The sequence below is a fragment of the Oncorhynchus keta genome, chromosome 22 (genome assembly GCF_023373465.1).
Source record: "Oncorhynchus keta strain PuntledgeMale-10-30-2019 chromosome 22, Oket_V2, whole genome shotgun sequence".
Classification (NCBI taxonomy): domain Eukaryota; kingdom Metazoa; phylum Chordata; class Actinopteri; order Salmoniformes; family Salmonidae; genus Oncorhynchus; species Oncorhynchus keta.
The window spans coordinates 914,595-934,984 of record NC_068442.1 but is presented as its reverse complement, the minus strand read 5'-3'; the positions used below and the strand labels follow the sequence as shown (position 1 = coordinate 934,984).

Sequence of the window (20,390 nt, the reverse complement as noted above, 5' to 3'; positions counted from 1 at the left end):
CATGTGTAACTCTGTGTTGTTGTCTGTTCACACTGCTACGCTTTGTCCTGGCCAGGTCGCAGTTGTAAATGAGAACTTGTTCTCAACTAGCCTACCTGGTTTAATAAAGGTGAAAAAAAAAATGGTAGTAGGTGCCAGGCGCACTTGTTTGTGTCAAGAACTGCAGCGCTCCTGGGTTTTACAGGCTCAAGAGTTTCCCATGTGGATCAAGAATGGTCCACCACTCAAAGGGCATCCAGCCAACTTGACACAACAGTTTTATTAGTCGTATGTACAGCATACACATGGTATACACCGTCCAACGAAATGCAAACAAAGTAAATGGCTCAGTGAAATATAATAAACATTTTAGTATAAGTATGATACAGGAAGGCACCATTTATAGTCCAATATTTACATGTGTTTTGGGGAAGGGGAATTGGGGGCAAGTGTTTAAATTGTGCAGAACTTAGTAATACTAATAAGAGTCTGGTAGCAGCAGTTGTGATGTGTGTATCATGAATGTATGTGTGTGTGAGTGGGTGCATGTGTGCTAAGGTGTGGAAAGTCAGTACAGGTGGTCAGTCCTGTTCGAAGTGTTAACCAGTATGTAGATAAACTGTCAATGAGCACATTTACATGCACAGCAATAATGAAACATTAAACAAATTATGTCAGTAGGCAGTTTATGCAATAGTCATGTAAACACCTTACTCTGCTTATCTTAATCATGGTCAAAATTGAAGTAAGAATATGCAGATTAAAACATCGTTTTTTCTGAGCCATCTCTGGAATTATTAGGACATGTAAACACTTTAGTCGGTGTTCCAGCAGTGTATTTGATCTGCGCATGTGCTCGCACCAGACAAGCAAGCCTCCCTTTTTAGCACGAATGAAGTGAGTCTGAATGTATGCATCTTAGAAGTAGTTTTCACATACATACATTATACGGTGCATTCGGAAAGTAATCAGAACCCTTGACTTTTTCCACATTTTGTTACGTTACAGCCTTATTCTAAAATGTATTAAATTGTCTTTTTTCTCCTCATCAATCTACACACAATACCCCAGAATGACAAAGCCAAAACAGTTTTTATTTTTTATTTTGTCAATTTTGTTAAAAAAAAGATATCACATTTACTCAGTACTTTGTTGAAGCACCTTTGGCAGCGATTACAGCCTGGAGTCTTCTTGGGTATGACGCTACAAGCCGGGCACACCTGTACTTGGGGAGTTCCTCCCATTCTTCTCTACAGATCCTCTCAAGCTCTGTCAGGTTGGATGGGATGTGTCGCTGCACAACTATTTTCATAATCCAAGATGGCGTAGCAGTGGGAGCAGTCTGTTTTGATTGTCTTGTCCTGTCCCTTCTATATATCGTTTTTACCTTCGTATATATATTTTTGATCTAATTTTACATCTACGGACTGAACATACTCTCCTGCAACCCGCCTCACCCAATGTGTAATGGATCTGCTATTTTTACACTGTTGAAACGGAACCCCCTTCAGGAGCTAGCCAGCTAACTAGCTAGTAGTCAGTTAGCCACTGCTAGCTGTCACCACCGTTAACTCGGACATCTGCCAGCCTCAGCCTGGGCAACTCCTGCCAGCCTGCACAGCACAATATCTACCCAGAACATATTGGACTGCTTTTCTCTACCACATCTCCGGATTCCTACCGCAAGCTCTGAACCTTTACTCCGGATCATCGCAGCTAGCTAGCTGCTATCCGAGTGGCTACTCCTGTCTAACTTCTCTGTCCAGAAGCAAGCACCAGTTAGCCTGGTGCTTACTAGGCCCATCTCCCTGCAAACGAAGAGATCTATCAAGCAATTTCTGGGCTTCAAATACCTCTTTTGCCAATTGGCCTGGACCCTTTGCTGCCGACACAGAGCCCAGGCGACCATCACGACTGGTCTGCTGACGTAACCTCCCGAGGGGGTTACAACAGGCTCTCCCAATGCAACGTCCCCCTGAGGCCCATCTGCTAGCCCCGGCCTGCTAGCTGTCTGAATCGCCGTGCCTCCAGCTCGTCTAGCTACTCACTGGACCCTATGATCACTCGGCTACACATGCCCCTCCCTAATGTCAATATGCCTTGTCTATTGCTGTTTTGGTTAGTCATTTTTATCTTATTTCACTGTAGAGCTTCCAGCCCTGCTCAATATACCTTAGCTAGGCCTTATGTTCCACCCCCCGACACATGCGGTGACTGCACCTGGCTTAAATGGTGCCTCTAGAGACAAAACCTCTCATCGTCACTCGATGCCTAGGCTTACCGCCACTGTACTCGCATCCTACCATACCCTTGTCTATACATTATGCCTTGAATTTATTCTTCCGCGCCCAGAAACCTGCTCCTTTTACTCTCTGTTCCAAACGCACTAGACGACCAGTTCTTTTAGCCTTTAGCCATACTCTTATCCTACTCCTCTTTTGTTCCTCTGGTGATTTAGAGGTTAACCCAGGCCCTGTAGCCCCCAGCATCACTCCCATTCCCCAGGCCCTCTCATCTGTTGACTTCTGTAACCTAAAAAACATTGGTTTCATGCATGTTAACATTTACAAGCCTCCTCCCTGAGTATGTTTTATTCACTGCTTTAGCACACTCCACCAACCCGGATGTCCTAGCCGTGTCTGAATCCTGATTTAGGAAGGTCAACAAAAATCCTGGAATGTCCATCCCTAACTAAAACATTTTCTGACAAGATAGAACTGCCAAAGGGGGTGGAGTTAGCCTGCAGAGTTCTGTCATACTATCCAGGTCTGTGCCCAAACAATTCGAGCTTCTACTCCGCCCCCGGCTGTGCCCTGGACACCATATTTGAATTGATCGCCCCCCATCTATCTACAGAGTTCGTATTGTTAGGTGACCTAAACTGGGACATGCTTAACACCCCGGCCATCCTACAATCTAAGATAGATGCCATCAATCTCACACAAATCATCAAGGAACCTACCAGGTACAACCCTAAATCTGTAACCATGGGCACCCTCTTAGATATCATCCTGACCAACCTGCCCTCTAAATACACCTCTGATGTCTTCAACCAGGATCTCAGCGATCATTGCCTGCGTGCGTAATGGGTCCGCGGTCAAACGACCACCCCTCATCACTGTCAAATGCTCCCTAAAACACTTTGGCGAGCAGGCCTTTCTAATCGACATGGCACGGGTATCCTGGAAGGATATTGACCTCATCCCGTCAGTAGAGGATGCCTGGTTGCTCTTCAAAAGTTTATTCTCCATCTTAAATAAGCATGCCCCATTTACAAAATGTAGAACTAAGAACAGATATAGCCATTGGTTCACCCCAGACTTGACTGCCCTTGACTAGCACAAAAACATCCTGTGGCGTTCTGCATTAGCATCGAATAGCCCCCGCGATATGCAACTTTTCTGTTAAGTCACGAACCAATACACTCAGTCAGTAAGGAAGGCTAAGGCTAGCTTTTTCAAACAGAAATTTTCTTCCTGTACCACTAATTCCAAAAAGTTTTGGGACACTGTAAAGCCCACTACACTAGTAATAAATCTACGATAAATAGGTAATTTCAATAAGCATTTCTCCACGGCTGGCCATGCTTTCCACCTGGCTACCGCTACCCCGGCCAACATCTCAGCACGGTTCCTAGGCCATCATTGAAAATAAGAATTTGTTCTTAACTGACTTGCCTAGTTAAATAAAGGTAAAATAAAAAATGTATAAAAAAAAACTCACCCAACCCCCCGGTTCTCATTCACCCAAATTCAGACAGCTGATGTTCTGAAAGAACTGCAACATCTGGATCCCTACAAATCAGCTGGGCTAGACAATCTTTCTAAAATTATCAGCCGAAATTGTTGCAATGCCTATTCAACCTCCCTTTCATATCATCTAAGATCCCCAAAGATTGGAAAGCTGCTGTGGTCACCCTCCTCTTCAAAGGGGGAGACACTCTTGACCCAAACTGTTACAGACCTATATCCATCTTTCCCTGCCTTTCTAAAATCTTCAAAAGCCAAGTTAATAAACAGATTACCGGCCATTTCGAATCCCAAAGTACCTTCTCCACTATGCAATCTGGTTTCCAAGCTGGTCACGGGTGCACCTCAGCCACACTCAAGGTCCAAAATGATATCATAACCGCCATCGATAAAAGACAGTAATGTGCAGCTGTATTCATCGACCTGGCCAAGGCTTTCGACTCTGTTAATCACCGCATTGTTATCGGCAGACTCAATAGCCTTGGCTTTTCAAATGACTGCCTCGCCTGGTTCACCAACTACTTCTCAGAGTTCAGTGTGTCAAATCGGAGGGCATGTTGTCTGGACCTCTGGCAGTCTCAATGGGGGTGCCACAGGGTTTAATTCTCGGGCCGACTCTTTTCTCTGTATATATCAATGATGGTGCTCTTGCTGCTGGTGATTCTCTGATCCACCTCTATGCAGATGACACCATTCTGTATACATCTGGCCCTTCTTTGGATACTGTGCTAACAAACCTCCAAACGAGCTTCAACGCCATACAACACTCCTTCCGTGGCCTCCAACTGCTTTTAAATGCAAGTAAAACTAAGTGCATGCTCTTCAACTGATTTCTGTCTGCACCCTCCCGCCCGACTAGCATCACTACTCTGGACGGTTCTGACCTAGAATATGTGGACAACTACAAATACCTAGGTGTCTGGTTAGACTGTAAACTCTCTTTCCAGACTCACATTAAGCATCTCCAATCCAAAATTAAATCTAGAATCAGCTTCCTATTTCGCAACAAAGCCTCCTTCACTCATGCCGCCAAACATACCCTCGTAAAATTGACTATCCTACAGATCCTTGACTATGGTGATGTAATTTACAGAATAGCCTCCAACACTCTACTCAGCACACTGGATGTAGTCTATCACGGTGCCATCCGTTTTATCACCAAAGCCCCATATACAATCCGCCACTGCGACCTGTATGCTCTCGTTGGCTGGCCCTCACTACATATCTGTCGCCAAACCCACTGGCTCCAGGTCATCTTTTCTAGGTAAAGCCCCGCCTTATCTCAGCTCACTGGTCACCATAGCAACACCCACCTGTAGCATGCGCTCCAGCAGGTATATTGCACTGGTCATCCCCAAAGTCAACACTTCCTTTGGACGCCTTTCCTTCCAGCATCATCTGTCAGAGCAGCTTACCGATCACTGTACCTGTACACAGCCAATCTGTAAATAGCACACTCGACTACCTCATCCCCATATTATTATATACCCTCTTGCTTTTTTGCACCCCAGTATCTCTATCTCAACATCTAGCACTCCAGTATTAATGCTAAAATGTCATTATTTTTGCCTCTAAGGCCTATTTATTTCCTACCTCCCTACTCTTCTACATTTGCACACACTGTACATAGTACTGTACACTATTTGTATTTTATTTTGTGTTATTGACTGTACGTTTGTTTGTAACTGTGTTTTTGTTGCACTGCTTTTCTTTATCTTGGCCAGGTTGCAGTTGTAAATGAGAACTTGTTCTCAACTGGCCTACCTGGTTAAATAAAGGTGAAAAAAATGTTCAGCTCCCTCCAGAGATGTTCGATCAGGTTCAAGTCCGGGCTCTGGCTAGGCCTCTCAAGGACATTCAGAGACTTGTCCCGAAGTTACTCCTGCGTTGTCTTGGCTATGTGCTTAGGATCGTTGTTCTGTTGGAAGGTGAACCTTCGCCACCAGTCTGAGATCCTGAGCCCTCTGGAGCAGGTTTTCATCAATGATCTCTCTGTACTTTGCTGTGTTCATCTTCCCCTCGATCCTGACTATTCTCCCAGTCCCTGCCACTGAAAAACATCCACATAGCATGATGCTGCCACCACCCTGCTTCACCGTGGGGATGGTGCCAGGTTTCCTCCAGACTTGAAGCTTGACATTCAGGCCAAAGAGCTCAATCTTTCCTCAGACCAGATAATCTTGTTTATCATGGTCTGAGAGTCCTTTAGGTGCCTTTTAGCAAATTACTGAGGTGTGGATTCCGTCAGGCCACTCTACCATAAAAGGATGATTGGTTAACTCTGTCAGAGTGATCATCGGGTTCTTGGTCACCTCCCTGACCAAGGCCCTTCTCCCCCGATGGCTCAGTTTGGCTGAGCGGCCAGCTCTAGGAAGAGCCTTGGTGGTTCCAAACTTCTTCCATTTAAGAATGATGGAGGCCACTGTGTTCTTGGGGACCTTCAATGCTGCAGAATAGTACCCTTCCCCAGATCTGTGCCTTGACACAATCCTGTCTCGGAGCTCTATGGACAATTCCTTCGACCTTCTGGCTTGGTTTTTGCTCTGACATGCACTGTCAAATGTGGAACTTTATATAGACAGGTGTGTGCCTTTCCGAATCGTGTCCAATCAATTGAATTTACCAGTTTTAGCAACATCTCAAGAATGATCAATGGAAACAGCATGCCCCTGAGCACAATTTTGAGTTTTGGGTCTAAATACTTGTATAAAAAAACAGAAATACCTTATTTATATATTTGCAAACATTTCTAAAAAGCTGTTTTCGCTTTGTCATTATGGGTTATTGTGTGTAGATTAATGAGGAAAAAAATGTACTCGGCCGTCTTCACCACCGGCTGGAGGGCATTGTTGTCATGGAAGGAGCAATTCCCGTACCAGGCCATGATGCAACCGGTCAGGACTCTCTCGATGGTGCAGCTGTAGTATTTGGAGAGGGCCTGGGGTGGCATGCTAAATTTCTTCAGCTTCAGTATCCTCAGAAAACTTGATGATGGCGTTGTTGTCGTGCAAAACCACGCAGTCGTGGGTGAACAGGAAGTACAGAGTGCTGAGGACACTCTCCTGGCGGACCCATGTGTTCAGTGTGGTGAGTCAGTGTGGAGGAGGTGATGTTGCCAATCCTCACAGCCTGTGGTTTGCCTCTCAGGAAGTCCAGGATCCAATTGCAGAGGGTGGTGTCCATACCCAGGGCTCTGAGCTTGGTGTCGAGCTTGGAGGGAACAATAGTGTTGAATACTGAATTGTAGTCAATGCACAGCATTCTCACATGGGTGTTCCTCTTGTTCAGATGTGTTACGACCATATGAATAGCGATGGAAATCTTCTGTGGATCTGTTGGAGCAGTAGGCAGATTTGAGTGGGTCCAGAGTGCCTGGCATGCTGGCCTTGATGTGGGACATGACCAGCCTCTCGAAGGACTTCATGATGACCTGGGTTAGTGTGATGTGGCGATAGTCATTTGGACATGTCACCTTGTTTTTCTTGGGCCCTGGGACGATAGGTCTCCTTGAATCAAGTGGGGACTACAGCCTGAGACAGGGACAGGTTGAAGATGTCCAAGAAGACGCCTGCTAAGTAGATAATTGTATTTTGTATATCTACCAAAAGCAAGTATCAGGGTTGGGGTCAATTCCCTTTCAAGTCAGTCAATTCTGGGAGTGAACTGATTGGAATTGACTTGAATTGAGTATATTGAAATGGAATTGACCTCAAGCTTAGCAAGTAAAGTATTTTAGCCTTACAGTGTTCATGATAGCGTTCCACGTTCCAGTGAAGACATCAGTGTTATTGTAGCCCTGGTAGTGCCTCTTCAGCTCCTTCGTGAAGTACTCTCTTGTCAGCTATACAGGACATGGAGAATGTTAGTATTAGTTCTGTATGGTCAGAGGTTTTACTGTATCACCATGATGAAGGGGACAGTGTTTGCCCACTACAGTGGATGGTCATAGGATCTATAAGGAGAGAATTTACTCACATGCTCCCGGAATATGAAGGCCAGGATGGCTGCAGCTAGTTCCGCCAGGAAGATGACCAGGATGAGCATGAAGAACTGCAGGGGCACAGGAGAGACAGCAGGAGGGAGGGAGAGAGAGGGAGGGGGGTGGACAAGACATTCAGTGAGAGGAGAGATGGAGAGAGATAAAGGGAGAAAACGAGTAACAGACTTAGTGTCAGCAAAAGTGAGTGCGAGTCACAAAAAAATAGAAATTAACTATGCATGTGGCCTGGTGCACCGAAGGCAAATTATTGGAAGCATGAAATATACTCTGTTTTATTATGGCTTATTTATTTTTCCATCTATCTCAGGCCAGCATGACTCTCTCTCGCTCACATACAAAGAGCAGCAGACACTTGTTCTCAATGATGACTCCAAAGCAGCAAAGGAATGTTGATAACACTGTTATAACGCTGTGACCTACTGTACTATCACAATTACTCTATAATATAACACAGTGTAGGCCTACTTACAAACATCAGCAGACACTTGTTCTCCCGGATGGCTCCACAGCAGCCCAGGAAGCCCAATAGGAAAAGCATTCCCCCCATGGCCAGGATGATGTAGACTCCTGTGAAGAGCAGAGGGTTGGCTGCTACGATCTCCTTGAAGCCTGTAGGGTCCACCAGCACCCACACACCCACACCCAGGAGGAAGGAGCCTCCCAGCTTGGAAAAAGAGGGGAGAGTGGGAGAGAGAGGGTTAAGTGGGGCAAAAAAGTATTGTCAGCCACCAATTGTGCAGGTTCTCCCACTTAAAAAGATGAGAGAGGCCTGTAATTTCCATCATAGGTACACTTCAACTATGACAGACAAAATGAGAAAAAAAAATCCATAAAATCACATTGTAGGATTTTGAATGAATTTATTTGCAAATTATGGTGGAAAATTTGGTCACCTACAAACAAGCAAGATTTCTGGCTCTCGCAGACCTGTAACTTCTTCTTGAAGAGGCTCCCCTGTCCTCCACTCATTATTAATGGCACCTGTTTGAACTTATTATCAGTATAAAAGACACCTGTCCACAACCTCAAACAGTCACACTCCAAACTCCACTATGGCCAAGACCAAGAGCTGTCAAAGGACACCAGAAACAAAATTGTAGACCTGCACCAGGCTGGGAAGACTGAATCTGCAATAGGTAAGCAGCTTGGTTTGAAGAAATCAACTGTGGGAGCAATTATTAGGAAATGGAAGACATACAAGATCACTGATAATATCCCTCGATCTGGGGCTCCAAGCAAGATCTCACCCCGTGGGGTCAAAATGATCACAAGAACGGTGAGCAAAAATCCCAGAACCACACGGGGGGACCTAGTGAATGACCTGCAGAGAGCTGGGACCAAAGTGACAAATCCTACCATCAGTAACACACTATGCCGCCAGGGACTCAAATCCTGCAGTGCCAGACGTGTCCCCCTGCTTAAGCCAGTACATGTCCAGGCCCGTCTGAAGTTTGCTAGAGAGCATTTGGATGATCCAGAAGAAGATTGGGAGAATGTCATATGTTCAGATGAAACCAAAAATAGAACTTTTTGGTAAAAACTCAACTCGTTGTGTTTGGAGGACAAAGAATGCTGAGTTGCATCCAAAGAACACCATACCTACTGTGAAGCATGGGTGTGGAAACATCATGTTTTGGGGCTGTTTTTCTGCAAAGGGACCAGGACAACTGATCCGTGTAAAGGAAAGAATGAATGGGGCCATGTATCGTGAGATTTTGAGTGAAAACCTCCTTCCATCAGCAAGGGCATTGAAGATGAAACGTGGCTGGGTCTTTCAGCATGACAATGATCCCAAACACACCACCCGGGCAACGAAGGAGTTGCTTCGTAAGAAGCATTTCAATGTCCTGGAGTGGCCTAGCCAGTCTCTAGATCTCAACCCTATAGAAAATCTTTGGAGGGAGTTGAAAGTCCGTGTTGCCCAGCAACAGCCCCAAAACATCTCTGCTCTAGAGGAGTTCTGCATGGAGGAATGGGCCAAAATGCCAGCAATAGTGTGTGAAAACCTTGTGAAAACTTACAGAAAACATTTGACCTCTGTCATTGCCAACAAAGGGTATATAACAAAGTATTGAGATAAACTTTTGTTATTGACCAAATCCTTATTTTCCACCATAATTTGCAAATAAATTCATTAAAAATTCTACAATGTGATTTTCTGGATTTTTTTTCTCATTTTGTCTGTCATAGTTGAAATGTACCTATGATGAAAATTACAGGCCTCTCTCATCTTTTTAAGTGGGAGAACTTGCACAACTGGTGGCTGACTAAATACTTGCCCCTCTGTAATAATTACAATTAATGGAAGAAACAGAACATGTGCAGTTGAGGTAGGAAACCTAACAGGGACTTATGAAAACCTCACCAAAGAGGGATGGAGGGAGAGTTAAATCACCCTCACAACCTCTACTTTTTCAATACGGTACTCCTGAACTCCTTGTATGTGACTCCTCCATCTTGGCTCCATGTCCATGTTATCAGCTATAAAAGTCATATTTACATGATGACTGTATGTCAGAGTGTCACTGGCTCTGTAGTAGATCCTGAGGAAGTCTGTGCGAGGAGGAAATTGGGTCAGCACTCCCTCTAATGGTGTCTCTGACTCTGGTCTCTATCTTTGCAACTGTTCCCCCAAGAGATAATTTCAGCTCTTTCATATGACCAATGTGTTACATTTGTATACCTCTTGCAGGGGAGTAACATGTAAAATGTTGTGTGTTCCTTATGTTTCCTTATGTGGTAGTATGGCAAAGTAACTGAATGTTGAAGGCTTCAATGAAGTCATAGCAAGCCAAGAGCAGTCTCCGGGAGATATTCCCACCTCTGAGAGAAGTCTCTGGTGTAGAGCCGGCTGCTTCCTCCAGCCAATCTTCCAGCTTTCCATCAGCCCTGAGTGCCCTGCCCACCTCTCTGCCATAGAAACCTCTCCAATTTCTTTGCCAGCTACCTGGCTGTTTATTTACCACCACAGACAAATGCTGGCACTAAGACCGCACTCAGTCAGCTGTATAAGGAAATAAGCAAACAGGAAACCACTCACTCAGAGGCGGTGCTCCTAGTGGCCGGAGACTTTAATGCAGGGAAACTTAAATCAGTTCTAACAAATTTCGATCACCATGTTAAATGTTCAAACGGAGGGGAAAAAATGATTGATCACCTGTACTCCACACACAGAGACGCATACAAAGCTTTCCCTCGCCCTCCAGTTGGTAAATCCGACCACAACTCTATCCTCCAGATTTATGCTTACAAGCAAAAATTAAAGCAGGAAGCACCAGTGAATCGGTCTATAAAAAAGTGGTCAGATGAAGCAGATGCTAAACTACAGGACTGTTTTGCTATCACAGACTGGAAATTGTTCTGGGATTCTTACGATGGCATTGAGGAGTATACCACATCAGTCACTGGCTTTATCAATAAGTGCATTGAGGACATCGTCCCCACAGTGACTGTAGTACATACCCAAACCAGAAGTCATGGATTACAGGCAACATTCACACTGAGCTAAAGGGTAGAGTTGCCGCCTTCAAGGTGCGGGACTTAACCCGGAAGCTTTCAAGAAATCCTGCTATGCCATGCGACAAACCATCAAACAGGGAAAGCGTCAATACAGAGCTAAGATTGAATCACTGGCTCTGGGCTTGCAAACTATTACAGACTACAAAGGGAAGCACAGCCGTGAGTTGCCCAGTGACACGAGCCTACCAGACGAGCTAAATCACTTCTATGCTCACTTCTAGGCAAGCAACACTGCATGCATGAGAGAATCAACTGTTCCAAATGACTCTGTGATCACGCTCTCCGTAGCCAACGTGAGTAAGACCTTTAAATAAACAGGTCAACATACACAAGGCTGCAGGGCCAGACGGATTACCAGGACGTGTGCTTTGGTTATGTGCTGACCAACTGGCAGGTGTCTTCACTGACATTTTCAACATGTCCCTGATTGAGTCTGTAATACCAACATGTTTCAAGCTGACCACCATAGTCCCTGTGCTCAAGAACACAAAGACAACATGCCTAAATGACTACAGACCCGTAGCACTCACGTCCGTAACCATGAAGTGCTTTGAGAGGTTGGTAATGGCTCACATCAAGACCATTTCCCCAGAAACCCTAGACCCACTCCAATTTGCATACCGCCCAAACAATCCACAGATGATGCAATCTCTATTGAACTCCATACTGCCCTTTCCCACCTGGAAAAAAGGAATACTTACGTGAGAATGCTATTCATTGACTCCAGCTCAGCGTTCAACACCATAGTACCCTCAAAGCTCATCACTAAGCTAAGGCTCCTGGGACTAAACACCTCCCTCTGCAACTGGATCCTGGACTTCCTGACAGGCTGCCCCCAGGTGGTGAGGGTAGGTAGCAACACATCTGCCACGCTGATCCTCAACACTGGAGCTCCACAGGGGTGCGTGCTCAGTCCCTTCCTGTACTCCCTGTTCACCCACGACTGCATGGCCAGGCACAACTCCAACACCATCATTACGTTTGCAGACGATACAACAGTGGTAGGCCTGATCACCGACACTGACGAGACAGCCTATAGGGAGGAGGTCAGAGACCTGGCCGGGTGTTGCCAGAATAACAACGCATCCCTCAACGTAACCAAGACTAAGGAGATGATTGTGGACTACAGGCAAAGGAGCACCGAGCACATCCCCATTCTCATCGACGGGGCTGTAGCAGGTTGAAAGCTTCAAGTTCCTTGGTGTCCACATCAACAACAAACTAGAATGGTCCAAACACACCAACACAGTCGTGAAGAGGGCACGACAAAGCCTATTCCCCCTCAGGAAACCAAAACGATTTGGCATGGGTCCTGAGATCCTCAAAAGGTTCTACAGCTGCAACATCAAGAGCATTCTGACTGGTTGCATCACTGCCTGGTACGGCAATTGCTCGGCCTCTGGCCGCAAGGCACTACAGAGGGTAATGCGTACGGCCCAGTACATCACTGGGGCTAAGCTGTCTGCCATCTAGGGCCTCTATAACAGGCGATTTCAGAGGAAGGCCCTAAAAATGGTCAAAAACCCCAGCCACAGACTGTTCTCTCTACTACCGCATGGCAAGCGGTACCGGAGTGCCAAGTCTAGGACAAAAAGGCTTCTCAACAGGTAACAGACTCCTGAACAGGTAATCAAATGACTACCCGGACTATTTGCATTGTGTGCCCCTCCCCAACCCCTCCTTTTACACTGCTGCTACTCTCGATTTATCATATATGCATCGTCACTTTACCTATACATTCATGTACATACTACCTCATTTGGGCCGACCAACCAGTGCTCCTACACATTGGCTAACCAGGCTATCTGCATTGTGTCCCACTACCTGCCACCCGCCACCCACCACTCGCCAATCCCTATTTTACATGACTGCTACTCTCTGTTCATCATATATGCATAGTCACTTGACCATATCTACCTCAATCAGCCTGACTTTTATTTAATTTTTTATTTCACCTTATAACCAGGTAGGCTAGTTGAGGACAAGTTCTCATTTGCAACTGCGACCTGGCCAAGATAAAGCGTAGCAATTCGACACATACAACAAAAGAGTTATTCATGGAATAAACAAAACATACAGTCAATAATACAGTAGAACAAAAGAAAACAAAAAGTCTATATACAGTGAGTGCAAATGAGGTATGTTAAGGAAATAAATAGGCCATGGTGGCGAAGTAATTGCAATATAGAAATTAAACACTGGAATGGTAGATTGGCAGAAGATGAATGTGCAGGTAGAGATACTGGGGTGCAAAGGAGCTAAATAAATACGTGTATGGTGATGTGGTAGGTAGATAGATGGGCTGTTTACAGATGGGCTATGTACAGGTGCAGTGATCTGTAAGCTGCACTGATAGCTGGTGCTTAAAGCTAGTGAGGGAGATGTGAGTCTCCAGCTTCAGAGATTTTTGCAATTCGTTCCAGTCACAGGCAGCAGAGAACTGGAACGAAAGGCGGCCAAATGAGGTGTTGGCTTTAGGGATGATCAGTGAGATACACCTGCTGGAGCGCGTGATACGGATGGGTTTTGCCATCGTGACCAGTGAACTGAGATAAGGTGGAGCTTTACCTAGCATGGACTTGTAGATGACCTGGAGCCAGTGGGTCTGGCGACGAATATGTAGCGAGGGCCAGCCGACTAGAGCATACAAGTCGCAGTGGTGGGTGGTATAAGGTGCTTTAGTGACAAAACGGATGGCACTGTGATAAACTGCATCCAGTTTGCTGAGTAGAGTGTTGGAAGCACTTACTAGGGTAAGTTTGGCGGCGTGAGTGAAGGAGGCTTTGTTGCGGAATAGAAAGCCGACTCTTGATTTGATTTTCGATTGGAGATGTTTGATATGAGTCTGGAAGGAGAGTTTACAGTCTAGCCAGACACCTAGGTACTTATAGATGTCCACATATTCAAGGTTGGAACCATCCAGGGTGGTGATGCTGGTCAGGCGTGCGGGTGCAGGCAGCGAACGGTTGAAAAGCATGCATTTAGTTTTACTAGCGTTTAAGAGCAGTTGGAGGCCACGGAAGGAGTGTTGTATGGCATTGAAGCTCGTTTGGAGGTTAGATAGCACAGTGTCCAAGGACGGGCCGGAAGTATATAGAATGGTGTCGTCTGCGTAGAGGTGGATCAGGGAATCGCCCGCAGCAAGAGCAACATCATTGATATATACAGAAAAAAGAGTCGGCCCGAGGATTGAACCCTGTGGCACCCCCATAGAGACTGCCAGAGGACCGGACAGCATGCCCTCCGATTTGACACATTGAACTCTGTCTGCAAAGTAATTGGTGAACCAGGCAAGGCAGTCATCCGAAAAACCGAGGCTACTGAGTCTGCCGATAAGAATATGGTGATTGACCGAGTCGAAAGCGTTGGCAAGGTCGATGAAGACGGCTGCACAGTACTGTCTTTTATCGATGGTGGTTATGATATCGTGTAGTACCTTGAGCGTGGCTGAGGTGCACCCGTGACCGGCTCGGAAACCAGATTGCACAGCGGAGAAGGTACGGTGGGATTCGAGATGGTCAGGGACCTGTTTGTTGACTTGGCTTTCGAAGACCTTAGATAGGCAGGGCAGGATGGATATAGGTCTGTAACAGTTTGGGTCCAGGGTGTCTCCCCCTTTGAAGAGGGGGATGACTGCGGCAGCTTTCCAATCCTTGGGGATCTCAGAAGATATGAAAGAGAGGTTGAACAGGCTGGTAATAGGGGTTGCGACAATGGCGGCGGATAGTTTCAGAAATAGAGGGTCCAGATTGTCAAGCCCAGCTGATTTGTACGGGTCCAGGTTTTGTAGCTCTTTCAGAACATCTGCTATCTGGATTTGGGTAAAGGAGAACCTGGAAAGGCTTGGGCGAGTAGCTGCGGTGGGGGGGGCAGAGCTGTTGGCCGAATAAAATGTGTTGTATTAGATTTGCCCCAAACAGTAGCGAGCCCCAAACTTAACACATTACTAAGTTCCATTCTCCATATGTTCAACCACAGTGGTGGCTGCATCATGTATGTGTATGTGTGTAATCGTTAAGGACTGGGGAGTTTTTCAGGATAGAGAAACAGAACGGAACTAAGCACAGAAAATATCCTAGAGCAAAACCAGGTTCAGTCTGCTTTTCACCCGAAACTGAAAGATGAATTCACCTTTCTTCAGCAGGTCAATAAACTAAAACTCAAGGCCAAATCTACACTGGAGTTGCTTACCAAGAAGACAGTGAATGTTTGAGTGGCCGAGTAACAGTTTTGACTTAAATCTGCTTGAAAATCTATGGCAAGACTTGAAAATAGTTGTCTAGCAATGGTCAACAATCAATTTGACAGAACTTGAAGAATTTTGAAAAGAATAATGGGCAAATACTATACAATGCAAGTGTGCAAGAACTTAATGACTTACCCAGACTCTAACACCTATTAACTCAGGGGTGTGAATACTTATGTAAATTAGATATTTAATTTTCAATACATTTTTTATACATTTGCAAAAATGTCTAAACATGTTTCCTTTTGTCATTATGGGGTATTGTGTTACAACCTGAATTTAAATTTGATTACATATATTTGTTTCTTGCACAACTACACACCACAAAATGTGGAATAAGTCCAGTGGTATGAATACCTAAGGTAGGTTAGTGGGGGGCTTCAGCTAACTGCCATTGCCCCCTTTCCTCTACCTCTCAAAGTGAATCCACCCTTCCCTCCATTCCTCCCTCCTGAACATTCTCTTATCTCCATCCTCCCGCTTTCACTAAACCCTATCTGCAGCACCAGTGGGTGACTCTTTAGTGATTAGGAGAAGGGGGATAGGAAGGAAATGAGAAGAGGGGGCAGAGATATGAGCATCACACACTCATCCTCACACCATTCCCTTCCTCCTGGGAAAGAACCTGTCTTTCAATAAATGTCCTAGAAAACGTTCTGTCAAAGGCAGAGCTTAGAGCTATAGAGGCAACCATTGTCTCATGGGATGGTGGGAGGGTAGAATTGTCTGAGAGTATAAACAAAGGAATGGACATGGTAACAGTCACTGGTTGCTACTGAGAAGTTATTCAACCCTCCCCACTAAATTGAATTATATGACCCTCCTCACCACTACCCCCATACCCCCAGTTATTGGCTCTCTCTGGAGTTACCTTTGATTGTCTGATCAAAACTGAACAAGCAAAACGTCAATTGCAAGCTGCATACCCCGTGGAACTGTAAATATGTGTCATCACCAAAATGCCTCCGTGTCTTATTAAATACATGTGAGACCACAATAGAGAGATGGAAAGAGTACTGTTAGATACCATAGGAGGATATATAGGATATACAGAATATATACAGTGTACTGTATATTGGAGGACAGCTTATAATAGGGCGTAAGAGAATACTTACGAAGATGAGAAAGTTGAAGACAAACATGAGGTATTTGATGCAGCTGAGACAGTCTCTGTCCATGGCTGTCCCTCTCGCTGAAGCCTCTCCCAGCCCCTGAGAGAGATAACACACAGAGACAGAGCAGTCATTTAAACTGATTTTGTTCTGCAAGAACACACACAACACAAAACCCAGCACTCACTTTTTAATGAGTTCAGCCCATCAAATATACAGTACCAGTCAAAGGTTTTGACACACCTAGTAATTCAAGGGATTTTCTTCATTTGTACTATTTTCTACATTGTAGAATAATAGTGAAGACATCAAAACTATGAATTAACACATATGGAATCATGTAGTAACCAAAAAAGTGTTAAACAACTCTGAGATTTGAGATTCTTCAAAGTAGCCACCCGTTGCATTGACATCTTTGCACACTCTTCACATTCTCTCAACCAGCAAATTAAATGCTTTTCCAACAGCCTTGAAGGTGTTCCCACATATGCTGAGCTCTTGTTGGCTGCTTTTCCTTCACTCTGCGGTCCAATTCATCACCAACCATCTCAATTGGGTTGACATCGGATGATTGTGGAGGCTAGGTCATCTGATGCAGCACTCCATCACTCTCCTTCTTGGTCAAATAGCCCTTACACAGCCTGGAGGTGTGTTGGATCATTGTCCTTTTAAAAAACAAATGATAGTCCACTAAGCACAAACCAGACGGGATGGCGTATCACTGCAGAATGCTGTGGTAACCATGCTGATTAAGTGTGCCTTGAATTCTAAACAAATCACTGACAGTGTCACCAGCAAAGCACCCCCACACCATAACACCTCCTCCTCCACGCTTCACGGTGGGAACCACACATGCAGAGATCATCGATTCACCTACTCTGTGTCTCACAAAGACACAGCATTTGAAACCAAATATCTCAAATTTGGACTCATCAGACCAAAGGACAGATTTCCACCGGTCTGATGTCCATTGCTCGTGTTTCTTGGCCCAAACAAGTCTCCTCTTATTATTGGTGTCCTTTGGTAGTGGTTTCTTTGCAGCAATTAGACCATGGGGCGGCAGCGTAGTTAGAGCGTTGGACTATTAACCGGAAGGTTGTGAGTTCAAACCCCCGAGCTGACAAGGTACAAATCTGTCGTTCTGCCCCTGAACAGGCAGTTAACCCACTGTTCCCAGGCCGTCATTGAAAATAAGAATATGTTCTTAACTGACTTGCCTGGTTAAATAAAGGTCAAATTAAAAAAAAAAAAAAAAAAAAAAAAAATGAAGGCCCGATTCACACAGTCTCCTCTGAACATTTGATGTTGAAATGTGTCTTACTTGATCTCTGTGAAGCATTTACTTGGGCTGCAATTTCTAAGGCTGGTAACTCTAATGAACGTATCCTCTGCAGCAGAGCTAACTCTGGGTCTTCCTTTCCTGTGGCTGTCCTCAAGAGAGACAGTTTCATCATAGCACTTGATAGTTTTTGCGATTGCACTTGAAGAAACTTTCAAAGTTCTTGATTTTCCGGATTGACTGACCTTCATGTCTTAAAGTAATGATGGAGTGTAGTTTCTCTTTGCTTATTTGAGCTGTTCTTGATCTGTTCTTGCTTTTACCAAATAGGGCTATCTTCTGTATTCCACCCCTACCTCACAACACAACTGATTGGCTCAAACCCATTAAGGCAAGAAACTCTACAAATGAACTTTTAACAAGGCACATCTGTTAAATGAAATGCATTCCAGGTGACTACTTCATGAAGCTCGTTGAGAGAATGCCAAGAGTGTGCAAAGCTGTCATTAAGGCAAAGGGTGGCTCCTTTGAAAAACTCAAATATATTTTGATTTGTTTATTAACACTTTTCTTTTGGATACCACATGATTCCATATGTGTTATTTCATAGTTTTGATGTCTTCACTATTATTCTACAATGTAGAAAATATTAAAAATAAAGAAAACCCCTGGAATGAGTAGGTGTGTCCAAACCTTTGACTGGTATTGTACGAAAACAAAGTGAGTATCTTCATTTCAGCCAATATAATCGCAACAGAAAAACACCAAAATCATACCAAAAGGCATTCTGCAACAGCAACACTTTCTGAACTAAACCAGAAACCTACAGTATAGGTTGGGACAACAACATATTCACAGTGTCAGAACCACACAACATGACATGGCACACAAATTGTGACTGAAAACTTGTAAGTGTTTAACTTTGCTTAGGTAATGAGCATGGCACTGGAATTATAGGACTTCCTGTTGGCCGCAGTGACAAAATGTTGCTGTTTTAAAGCAAATTTTCTGTAGGTCTACATATTTTGCCATGGCTTATGCTATCGGAGGGACTCTAAACATTATGACAAAATCAATTGCACTGTTGGAGCTACAAACATAAGCCATGAATAAAATACTCCTGATTGCAAAACATTTTTTATGTAAGATTCTACCTGACTGACTGTCTAGCTTTTATTTTGGTGATTGTTAGTTCTCAAATATGCTCTTATTTAATCATATATAGGTCCATTATCTTTTCTACATACTTTACACCTATTTTTAGTAGTTTAAGTTTACACTGCTGCAGCTGCGATATCTGCAAAATATGTGTACGCAACCAATAAAACTTGATTTGATTCAATTTTATTTTAATGTTTTTACATAGACTTTGAACGTCTCAGAAGAGGGGATCAGACATTCAGGCCCAAACACAGTTGAGGCTTCAAGCTTTTCCTCTGATAGCTTAAAACCATCAAGCCCTGGATTGGTAGATATTGCCCTGGTTTTAACCACTGACTCAGAGTTCCTGAGAGAAATCGAGATAACTCCTCTAGGCTTTCACAGCAGATAAGGCTAGAGGAAAAGACAGCTGGAAGATTAGGAGTCTGAAGCTAGAAAGGAAGACAGGGAAAATGGAAGCCATTTCAACTTTTTTTTTTACAGATTGGAAGTGTCTGTGAGGAGTTGTCTGGTTGCCCAAACCAGGTTTATTCATAACTCCTACACTCCCTAAAGGTAGATTTACTTCCAGCCGTCTCGGAAGAGTTAAGTACCGTTGCTTATATGTGAAATAAATAGGGGCATGTCGGGGAAAACCTTTTGTTTTTGCTGGTTTTACCTCTGACACCAGTGGCGATTGGTACCATTTAAGATGAGGGAGGATGATCATTTGTTTTCTTGAGCATGGCCTTATATCTATTACAGCATATTGGATGGTCATTCAGATTCCATTCACCCAGCTCAATGTAACATCAATAGGTTTAGGCTACTACATGAAACCAAAATGTTCCCTATACCCATCATGAGGTTGCTACAACCTAACCTATGAATGAAATTATACAACGTAGGTGCACAAATTTTGTATAATCATGGTGACAGACAGCAACACATTCAATAACGCCTTGCACACTCTTGCCTGCATCTAGCTTATCTAGGGTATAATCATTAGTCCAACGGTTGCAAAAGAGAGTTTCTATTGGACGAACTCAGGTATGTTCCTCCCCGTTTTGTTCCGTTTGCTTCCATTTAAGAAAGCAAAATCGGCTGAATGAATACACCCCTGATCACACGCAAACACAGTTCACTTACATAGCAGCCACATACAAACGGCATGATCACTTTGATCGTTGTAGCTATAATTCGTTCTGCATCTACCCGCTCCTCCTCCTCTCACATTTTTCCTTTTCTTGTGGACTATAGTGCACAAAGCAACACATCACCAAACCTTCATATTATAACATATCATATTATAATATACCCCCTCCTCCCTCTCTGCAGATGACTTTGTCAACCATTTTGAAAAGAA

The 20,390-nt window shown here is 44.3% G+C and overlaps 1 protein-coding gene across 3 annotated transcripts in view; it reads right to left on the bottom strand.

Annotated features, from left to right (window-relative positions):
* The window catches only part of LOC118400933 (tetraspanin-18), a 111,576-nt gene that overhangs the window by 3,508 nt on the left and 87,678 nt on the right, over positions 1 to 20,390 (bottom strand). For all 3 annotated transcript variants that reach the window (XM_035797969.2, XM_035797970.2, XM_052474631.1), the window contains exons 3-6: positions 16,609 to 16,704; positions 8,198 to 8,392; positions 7,704 to 7,778; positions 7,471 to 7,569 (exon numbers count right to left, since the gene is read on the bottom strand). In XM_035797969.2, coding sequence (XP_035653862.1) covers positions 7,471 to 7,569; positions 7,704 to 7,778; positions 8,198 to 8,392; positions 16,609 to 16,704 — 465 coding nt within the window. The remainder of the gene's footprint in view (positions 1 to 7,470; positions 7,570 to 7,703; positions 7,779 to 8,197; positions 8,393 to 16,608; positions 16,705 to 20,390) is intronic.